The sequence below is a fragment of the Crocodylus porosus genome, unplaced genomic scaffold, assembly GCF_001723895.1.
Source record: "Crocodylus porosus isolate Cpor-Errol unplaced genomic scaffold, CroPor_comp1, whole genome shotgun sequence".
Lineage (NCBI taxonomy): Eukaryota > Metazoa > Chordata > Crocodylia > Crocodylidae > Crocodylus > Crocodylus porosus.
In genome coordinates, this window is record NW_017728914.1 from 5,404,140 (window position 1) to 5,414,827 (window position 10,688).

A 10,688-nucleotide genomic window follows, 5' to 3' on the forward strand; every position below is an offset into this window, starting at 1 on the left:
AAATCCTTGCCTCTAAGCATACCACTGCCCCAAAAGTTGCTGAAGGACATTTCAGCTTCTTTTTTGCCATCACTTGGAGAAATTTTTTTAGCCCCCAGTATGAATTGTTAAAGAGTTTCCTACTTCACTTGTTATTACAGCACCCCCAGAGGATACTGAAAGGTATTTATTTGCCTGCTGCTTTCTTGATGACACTGTGTGCTGTTAGCGTGAGCCAAGAATTAACAGCTCATTTTCTGCAGGATCGGACAGCCATTTTTTTCTTGCGTTGATGCTGCAGATGAAAAAAAACATGGATTGTTGCAGACAAAGCTAGAGGACAGCTCCCTCTGAGTGTGCTTTTGCTTAATTGCAGCCTTGCCAATACTTGCAAGTTACATGTCAGTTATTTGAATTAAGTCCTTTTTCATCCTGGTCATGATTCCTGGGACAAGTCTGAAGGAGACGCAGCTTACCATGGCTGCGTGCTGCCCCCCTCTGGTTAGTGAGAGGCCGGCTCACATCGTATCCGCGCACGCGGGTGCATCTCGGCGGGAAATGGAAGCTGGGCCGTGTCTGCATGCAGACGGACAGGGGCTGGCCGCTGGAAAGGGCCCCTGCCCGCAGACACACGGGGCCTTCCCAATTCGGACTTCCAGTCGTGTGAAACGCCGCGGCTCCGCACACGGGTCGGGGCTACGGACCCCGCGGCGGCGCTTACGCGCTACACGGCCCCGGGCAAGTCCCCTGGGCCAGAAGGGGCGTCACTCCTTCCCCACTGGCACCCTCCCTCGTGACTCCGACCCAGTTACCCAGCGCGCACGCGCGTTAACTCCATCCCCGGCACGGGCGCCCTGCACTCTGCGCACGTGAGCGCCCCTGGCCTTGCAAGGGCGCATGCGCAGTAGGGCCAAATGGGAACAGCCCTGTCTTTGCCTCGCTTGCGCATGTGCGAAGCGGGGAGGGTGGTGCTCGACTCCAACCCACGCAGGCGCAATACATCCGGTCTGACGCAAGACCGCTGCAATCTTCCTGCGCTGCAGCCCGTCCGACCTTGAGGGCGTATTTTCACTCAGGACCCCGGCTACCGTAGTGGTGCCTGTGCGGAAAGCTGCTCGCGGATCAGCGAGACAGAGGGGGCCTCGCCTACAGCAAGGGGCAGGAGGACGGGGGAGGCAGCGCTCGGTGCTTCTGCAGGGCGTTTGTTGCGGGCCACGGGTGGAGGTGGTGCTTTGCCATCAGGCGTTTGGCAGGGGCAGCCCGTCGGGTCCTCCCTCTTCCCCACGTGAGAGGAGGTTCTAGAAGAGCCGCGAGCTGCCCGCTACTGCCGCCGCCGCACTCCTCCTCCTCTCCGACAGCCGCCATCGCCATGCTGACTGCCCGCCGCGCCGTCGCCCGCCTCCACCTGCTGCTGCTCCCGGGTCCCGCGGCCCCTGGCCTCTCGCAGGTGCGCAGCCTTCGTGGGAAGGCCCAGCAGGGCCGGGCTTTGCGGGGCCGGGACCTGCCTCGCTTTCTCGCGACCTTGCTGGAGCCGCTTCATCTCCCTGCCGCCTTGAGGGCGGGATTGCCCCGCGGCCGGGGACAGGGAGCCCCGGAGCCTGGGCCCAGGCTGCAGCCCTGGCGGAGCTGTGATTCTCGCTGCCAGCCGGAGGGTGGAGGCTCCACGAGGGGAAAAGCACGTGGCCTAGGGTGGATGGGATTCGTCCTCTCAGGGCCGAGGTGCTGTCTGGGCCTGCGTGAGCTGAGGAGTCTGGTTTGGTCCCGCGTGGTCCCGAGTGGGTGTGCGGTGGCTTATGCTCGGCAGCCGGATCGCTTGATCCCTCTTTGTTCTTTCTGGTTCCCTGTGCTTGCACTAATAGGGCAGAGAGCCTTTGAGGAGCTGCTCTTAAATCCAGAGAAGTGAGGGTGTTGATTAGTAGCACTTGCAGGTTCCTTTTTGTGGTTGAAGCAGTTCCCTCAAAAAGTAAATTTTAAGCTTTCTCTCAGTATTAAAGTGAGTTCTGACTTTGTAACAAAGGTCCTGAATAAGGAAGCTAAAAAGTTTAAGCACAGACAGACAAAATATTATGTCCACTTTGTGGCAGGGGAAGTTGCTGAACACAAACCTTAAGGAATTTAAAGTTAATAATTGTCTCAGTAGAGGCTGTTTTCACTGATTTCACCCCAACCTAATTCCTTATTTTGTACACACAAAATACTGTGATAGACTCTGCCCACTGCCTTTTTTTCCTCGCATCGGGATAAGGAGATGTGTTCAGGGAATGGAGGTTCCCCTTGTTTAACATTACATGAAGACAGTCTTTTGTTTCCACTCATAAGGATGCCCACTCAGATGCTAAAAGTGAATAATGTGTCTCATCCTTTGAACTCAGTTCACAAAATGAACTGAAGGATTGTTGGTAGTGAGTCTAATAATGCCTCTGAAAAAAATCAGCAAAGTCAGTTAATATTTCTTTTGTTGTTATGGGACACTTATATATTTTAGCAGGTTTCCCATAGTTTATGTCTAGTCATGGCAAGGATCTGCTGAGCGAATCTGCCAGTCCAGGTTAATATAGGCCCCTTTCCATACCAATTAACAAAAACAAAAAAGATTAGGTCAATACTACTTGTGGATATATGATATAGTGAAATTGTCCTTGGTTTCCCATATGGTTTTAAAAAAATAATATTAAAGATTAAATGCAAAGTTAGTTGGATTAAAGATATTTCAACTTCTATTGTTATATGGTAACATTGTTTTGTTTTTAAAATACCAGATGTGATAATCGGAAACAAAATTAAGCTCTTACAATTCTATTGTGACTTTATTTTATAGGCATTCTGGAACGGTCTCAGTCAGAATGTCCTCAGAACAGTATCACATAGACAATATGCGTAAGTATTCTCTTTTTTTGTTAATGGGGAAAAAAAAACAAACTGGAAAAAGCCTAAAGCTTGATGCATAAATGGACGTGCTCTAACAGTCTCAGTCAGATGTATGTATAGGTAGCTCAAAAAAACTGCTGAGACTTCACAAAATTGCAGTTGCTGGCACTGAAAAATATGAAGCTTAACAACAATTTTTTTTTTTCTGTACACTATAAGTTTTTACATCTCAAGGTTCTGAACAAAAACCTATTTGAGCCCAAAAAGTTATTAAATGAAGTCAAACAATAATCTATCATTTGGTCTCATTGGAATCAGTAATGACTGATTTACACTGAAGATTAAACAAATAAGCATTTTGACCCTAATAGTTAAAAGGGTTGCAAACTGAGATTTTCAGTAAAGTGAATTGTACAGAATAGTATATGTACTGATGTGCAAACCCTCCCTATATAGGCTCATTGCAGTTGAATAAATTATTCTAGTCATCACTGACAGCGTGTTGTCAAGTACATTCTTCCTTGACTCCACATTATCTGTGTGTGTGTATATGGGCTCAGAAGGCTTTGCTATGAAGGAAATTTAAATTCTAATAGAGAATTAACAGCACCTTATTAAAAGGATGAAAAAACCTTCACTAAATTAGGTTAAACATGTTCAATACCTCTCAAATCACAATCTCCCTAGAATTAACTTCCTTCAGAAATACTACTCCTATTATGAACCATCGGGACTTAAATGTTTGTGTGTATTATTTCAAAAAGAAAGCTAGCTGTTGCTCCTAATATTCCAGGCCCAGGGTAATCACAAAGCCTGAGTTGATCCTTTCATCTGTGGGGTGCACTTTTTGCCCTACTTAGTGTTGCCTAGTAAACAGAAATGGGTGTTTTTATAGCATTTTATCTTCAGGCAGTTGCTTCTAAAGCATGTCACAGCTCACTTGATACTATGATCTCCCAGTTTATTTTACTTCTGCCACCCCCACTGAGTTCTAATATTAACCATATACCTTTCAAGGGTGCTGCAGGATGCCATGCAGTGTTAGCCCTGTTAGGTGTCTAAACATCATTCACGAAGATGAATGCAGAGATTGCAAATAGGAATCCGTAGTGTTGAAATCATCTGATCCGTTAGCCTTTCTGAGTTCTTTGCAACAGAAGAACAGTTTTCTTTGTTTTCTGCAGTTAAAAAAATGAGTAAAAACTAAGACCTGGCATTTTCTGAGAGGTGCCTTTAGTCTAGAAAGGTTAAAAACCATTGGTTTAGGGGAATAGTCTTCTGCATCGGAATCTGTAATCAAAACTAGGTGCATGATTGACTGTAAAAAAATTTTGAATAGAAATCAAAGTGATCAGCTTTCTACTTCAGAACAATATTACTTCAATGTACTTCAATCAGCAGAAGTAAGGCCTTGCACATGAAATGTTTGGGGAGAATAGAACTGTCTCGATGTCTGTTTTAGAGACAAGCTCATTGGTATAGATTCCTAATGCTTAAAGCAAGGTGCTAGGAATTGGTGAAGACCAGTATATTTAACCACAGAATAAAGAAATAAAATAGGGATTGGATGTATTACAAGTAAGAAATGACCAGATCTAATACAGAACCATGTAGTATAGCTTTATTTTTTCACCTGCCGGTAGAAGTGACTCCTTCCCCCTGGCCCTCCCCTCTCCAGTGTAGGATGTTTTTTTAGCTTTCTCAGTCTTCCCTGGCAATAAGCCCTAACCTTTATCTTAAATATTCTTTGCAGCTCAGAAGCAATCAAGGGTGCCGTCATTGGCATTGATTTGGGCACAACTAACTCTTGTGTGGCAGTTATGGAAGGAAAACAAGCAAAGGCAAGTTACTACCAACTGTTAGTGCAAATCAGGATTTCTAGTGTTGCAAACCATTTTTCTTTGTTACAGCCTGTCACTTTTTCTTTCTTAGGTGCTAGAAAACTCTGAAGGTGCCAGAACAACCCCTTCTGTTATAGCATTTACAACTGATGGTGAGCGATTGGTTGGGATGCCAGCTAAACGGCAGGCAGTCACTAACCCACACAATACGTTCTATGCTACCAAGCGTCTCATTGGGAGGCGCTATGATGATCCTGAAGTAAAAAAAGACATGTAAGTAAAATGTCCATCATTTCCTTTTTTTGAACAGTCTGCAGGGTGCAGCAAATACATGATCTCAGCCATAATTAATCTAGGTGGTAGAAAAGTGCTGTTTGTACCTAGTGGCACTCGGAATGTGTACTTCCTGATGTGTGGGCTAATCGCTCATGTTCCCCAAAAATGTATCCAGATTTCACTCCATTTATTGCTGACCATTTTTAGGTCTTCAGAGGCATAATCATGAATGTAACTAGCTGTTTTATGGTGGACCTAGTGCTTGAACTATATGTGGCACAAGGGGTTGATCCAGGCAGGGTATGTGCTACCAGACTTACCCTGGATGCTGGCTCCTGGGGCCAGTCTGGATTGGGCCCACAGACTGGCCCCCATGCACAGAGGAAAAGTGGACAGGAGAGTGTGAAGCTTAGTGGACAGAGATTGGAGTATATTTGAAGTACTAGGACAGAACGAATGAGGCAGATATCGAGCAGCACTGGCACAGGTAGTGTCCCAGTTATCTGTTTTACATTTGAGTAAATACTTCTCTCTGAAAGCTACCAGACAGTGACAATCCATTTATTAGGGAGGGGGTAAAGGAGCAAGTTAGTTGACCCTGAACTTAACCAATGACCTTGGCTTAAGCTGGTGTCAGGAAGTTAGTCCAGCCAACTTTTCTTAGTATTGTCCTTTGTTTGCAGTAGCTGGGATCTAGAATGTTAGTAAATGACATAGAAATTGCACCATCAAAGCTGAGGCTGAATATAGGATGTTTTAAAATCCTGCAGTAACTAAAATTTGCCTGTCTCAGGTTAATAATATTGGGGTGTATAATATATTCAGTATCAGTTATACAGCATTGTTTTAAGCTGTGAAATTCTTGTGTTGCAGTAAAAATGTTCCTTTTAAAATTGTCCGTGCGTCCAATGGTGATGCCTGGGTAGAGGCTCATGGGAAACTGTATTCTCCAAGCCAGATTGGTGCCTTTGTGTTAATGAAGATGAAGGAAACTGCAGGTTTGTATGATGAAATGCAAGAGTGTTTGATTTGTTTGAACACAGATATAACTGCGGTATTGGTAGCAGGAGCTTGGCAAATCTGTTGTATAGTCGCAGTAATTTCCCTCTTGTAGATGCTTGCTGATTCTGCAGTCTGTGGTGGATTTGGTTATGTGGGGATAAGTTATAGTAGCTTAATGGAGAATGAAAGGCCCTTAATTTCATATTGACCCAGTCAAGGTGTATGCTGTACTAGAACTGAGGTATAGCATATTACTGAAGCTGAATACAGCAATTAAGTAGTTCAGTTAGGTATCTGCAGGGGTTTCACCCTCAGAGTGCACTGTTCTGAAGCTCTTACTTGAAGTTTCTCTCAGTAGGCAGATACCTGAAATTATCATAGTCTCACTGCACTGTATTGCCGTTCACAGGGGTTTACCTTGAGATAATGATAGTGATTTTTTTCTTGCAATCTACCTCCCAGGAACCTGTGTTCATGTCATATTTCAGTGGCTACTGGGTAGGTTGGGCTCTGGGTATACTCAGCAATTACTTGGCTTCCAATTCTAGAAGGGTTAAATGCCCTTAATTATATAGTGTTTTAGCTCCCTAGTCTGGCTTTTCCCTGCATTCCTGTACAAGTTGAGCTGTGCCAGGTCATCTTACATGGCAGCCATGCTTCCTAAATGACTTTTGAGGGCTGGTTTTTCTCTAGGTGGCAGATGTTCTAAATGGTTCTTGTTCATGGCTTGAGGCTCTCCTGCCTAGCTAGTGTGGAGCTCTGTCAGAGAAAGGTGGAATGATCAGTTTAGTAGACTTCCTCAATCACTATCATTATCTCAAGGTAAACCCCTGTGAACGGCGATACAGTGCAGTGAGACTATGATAATTTTACATCTAGTCTAGGATTGGTGACTTCTGATCAGCAGTTTGGGTTTTAAAACATTCATGTACCCCAACATAAAGGCTGCTTGCAGACATTAAAAGAAACCCAGTGCTTTACTTTACTTTAAACTCGGCATGATCCCAAGTGAGTCCAGAAGAGGCAGCACCTTAATTGGATGCGGCTCCCCCGATGTCTTTATAGATCAGATGCGTTAGTGGGACTCTTGGCAGTTCTGTTTAATAGCTGATTGGTTCAACTTTATATAGAAGTGCTAAAAAGCCCTGTTGAAGTGCCTGATCTATACAGGTGCTGTGGAGCTGGGCATGCTGCTGCTTCCAGTAAAGTGTAGTGGTGTTTTTTATTGTTGTTGTTTGGTTTTCTTTTTTACACTTGCTAGCAGCCAAAGTGTTCAGCAAGGTGAGACAGTAGGCATGTGTTGTATTTGCATGCAAAGATCACAACCTTATGGTTGAACTGTTAACTGCACACATCTATTGAACACAGGCTGGAAGGTGCAGGTGCTTGAACAGATTCACTTGAAGGTCCTGACCACCTCCAGGTTTTGGGAACAGTATTGTTTGGCTTTGTAGAGGAGCCCTCTTCTACATTGGTCTGCTCACACTATATAGTCAGCACAAAGGCTATATAAATTACACTTGAAAGGGTTGAAATACTCTGAGAGCAAATCAAATAGTTAGGCATTGGAACACATGTAGAGTGGTTGTGGAATCTCCATCCTTGGAAGTTTTTCAAGAGCATGTTAGATGAGCACTTGAGTAAGATGGTTTACATAAGGGATGATCCTGTCTTGAGCAGAGGGGTTGGACTAGACTTCCTGAGGTCCCTTCCAGCCATTTTTGTGATTCAGTTAACATAATGCTCAGAGGTTGAGAACCCTTGAGATGAGCACTATCCCTCCAAAGACTTGAGTAGCTTAAAGTATGCATTTAGTGATGGAGTATGGGGTGACTTCCATGTGAGGAGAGACTAAACAGGCTAAGACATTTTAGCTTGGAAAAGAAATGATTAGGGGGTTGGGTAAGTGTGACAAGCTTAAAATATGATAGTGCAGAGGAAGTACATACGGGTTTGTTGTTTATGATCTCTTTAAAATATTTGAACTAGGGATTATATGATAAAACCCTTAGAGTAAACTTCAGACCAACAAGAGGAAGCTTTTTCATGCAGTGTATAATAAATTTGTGGAACTTGTTGCTACAGGTTGCTGTGGAGGGTGATAGTTTAACTCAGTTCAAAAGGGGATTGGACAAGGTCATGTAGGAAAGTTCCATCAGTAGGTACAGGTTTCCCTCGATTTATGCAGGTTCTTTATATGTTAACTTGCTCTTCCGCAGTGAGCATATTTAGACCCATAATTCGTTATATGGAAGGTGCATTTGCTTTTTTTAATGTGATCAGCATGGAGGCTCCCCCCCACATAGGTAAGTCTGGGGGGGAGCAGAAAGGGCTCTGGCCCCACTGTAACCCCAGCCCTGGCTGCAGCGACCCCAGGAGAGGTTGGCACCAGTTGCCTGCAGCTGCTGGGCTGCACTGTGCTCCACCTGTCTCCTCTTCTTCCTGCCCCCCCCTTCCTGCCCCAATATGCCTGGGCTCTGCTTCTTTGCACCCACCTCTGTTCTTGGGCTGTGCTGTGCCCTGGTGCAGGTAGCTGGTGTCAGCTGCTCCTGGGGCCACTCCAGCACAGGCTGGGGTGAGTGAACAAACAGCCCCAGGCAGTGTGGGGCGTGGCACTCAACCTGGTCCCAGGAGCAGCAGACACCAGCTGCCTGTAGCAGCTGGGCTGCACCATGCCCCAAAGCCTCTGGGGCTCTGCCTGTCCTGACTCGCCCCAGGTCATGCTGCAGCAGCCCTGGGAGCAGCCAAAGCCAGTGGCCTGTAGCCGCTGGGCTGCACTTTGCCCTGGTGCAGGCAGCTGGTGTCAGCTGCTCCCGGGGCTGCTCCAGCATGGGCTGGGGTGAGTGCAGACAAGCAGAGCCCTGGGCAGCACAGGGCGTGCCACTCGCCCCAGTTGACCCCAGCTGCTTGCACCAGGGCATGGTGCAGCCCAGTGGCTATAGGCAGCTGGCATCAGCTGCTCCTTGGGCTGCTGCAGCAGGGGCTGGGGTGAAGACAGGCAGAGCCCTGGGGGGGTCCAGGGCATGGTGCAGCCCAGCTGCTACAGGAAGCTGGTGTCAGCCATTCCTGGGGCTGGGGTGAGTGCTGTGCCCCATGCTGCCTCGGGCTCCACTTGTTTACACTCGCCCCAGCTGGTACTGGAGCAGCCCTGGGAGCAGCTGACACCAGCTGCCTGCACCAGGACATGGCACAGCCTAGAAGCAGAGGTGAATGCGGACAAGCAGAACCTGGGCACGGGGGAGTCCCAGCCTCACTCCTTCTGTTCTTCTCTCACCGCCATGGGAACCTATCCTGATTTATTACATTGTAAAGTGGGTTCACTTCATGTGAGTTCCATTTATGTTCCGTTCTCCAGGAATGCATGTACCGCATAAATTGAGGGAAACCTGTATTGAGCATAATAGCAGTGAAGTTTCTGAATCAAAACTTCACAAATCTCTGAATGGTGGAAGCTGCTATAGGACAGGACAAGGAGTGGAGAATCCTGGACATGCCCTGTTCATCCTCTCCCCCTGCATCTACACTTCCTTTGTGTGAGACAGGACACTAGCTTACATGGCAGTTGCATTCTTTATGATGCTTTTTTCCCCTTTTTTTGTATTTAAAACTGGCTGCGTTTTAAGAAGGTGTCAGAAAAATTTACATTTTCTAACGAACTATAAATTACCTTTTTTATTTGCAAACATCAATAGTGTATAAATTGCTGTGGAAAATATTTATACAAACACATCATAAAAATGAGACCACATGAATAAGGAGCATAATCTTAATAAAACACATTTGAGAACAAAAACATAGTCAAGCTTGTTTTCCACCCTCTCCATAAAAGCAAAGCAGGTGGTAAACATCTTGGATAAATTTGTACTAAATTTCTTTGCTGGTAGATTGCACAGAATGTTTTGCTGTGCTCTGCTGTTTGTGGCAGAGGGGCGGGGGGCTGAGTTTCTTCTGTGTCATCACAGTGTGAAAACCTTTGGGACATGTGGTCATGTAGGAGGGATGGTTACTAGGCCTGTGCAAAGCTGCTAGTATTTGGTTCAGATTCAGCTGATTTGGGGGACAGTGATTTGATTCGGTGATTTGAATTACTGTCCTGAAATGATTCCGCGGCTGAATCTCTGAATCAGCCAGGCCCATCCCCCCCAGCCTGGCCATGGCTACTCTGCTTGCCTTAGCTCTGGTCTCTTCTTTTTAAAAAGAAAACTGTGACTCAGCAGGTGCTGCCAGGTGGGGGAGTGATCCCTGCTGCCCTGTGCTGCATAGGGGGCTCTGCCTGAGCCTTCCAACCCCAGCCCACCCACAGGTGCCCTGCCCAGGCCAGCATTGGCCCTTTAAGAAAAAAAAACCTGAGGAAAAACCCTGGAATCTCCACTCCTGCCAGGTGGGGTGGTGATCCCTGCTGCCCTGTACCACATGGGTTCTTCCATGAGCCCCCTGAAGCCATACCAGGAGTGGTGAGTCCCAGGGCTTTTCTCCATTACTTTTTTCTTAAAGAGCCGGAGCTGGCCTGGGTGGGGCACCTGTGGAGAGGCTGGGGAGTGAGGGGAAAGGTTAGGGGGCTCATGCAGAGTCCCCCCATGCAGTAGAGGCAGTGGAGATTACCTCACTGCCCAGCAGCACCAGGTGAGCACTGAGGCTTTTTTTAACATACCAGGAGTTAGGATGGGCAGGGCAACCATGGGAGTTAGGGGGTCTGGCAGGGTCTCCCATGGTCCCCTCCCC

The 10,688-nt window shown here is 46.7% G+C and overlaps 1 protein-coding gene across 1 annotated transcript in view; it reads left to right on the top strand.

The window, feature by feature from the left end:
* The first annotated feature begins 1,274 nt into the window (after window positions 1–1,274).
* Window positions 1,275–10,688, top strand: part of HSPA9 (heat shock protein family A (Hsp70) member 9) — a 33,774-nt gene continuing 24,360 nt past the window's right edge. Inside the window, exons 1-5 of the mRNA XM_019534838.1 lie at window positions 1,275–1,426; window positions 2,798–2,856; window positions 4,601–4,688; window positions 4,780–4,961; window positions 5,838–5,962. Of these exons, the coding sequence (XP_019390383.1) occupies window positions 1,349–1,426; window positions 2,798–2,856; window positions 4,601–4,688; window positions 4,780–4,961; window positions 5,838–5,962 (532 nt within the window). The 5' untranslated portion in view covers window positions 1,275–1,348. The remainder of the gene's footprint in view (window positions 1,427–2,797; window positions 2,857–4,600; window positions 4,689–4,779; window positions 4,962–5,837; window positions 5,963–10,688) is intronic.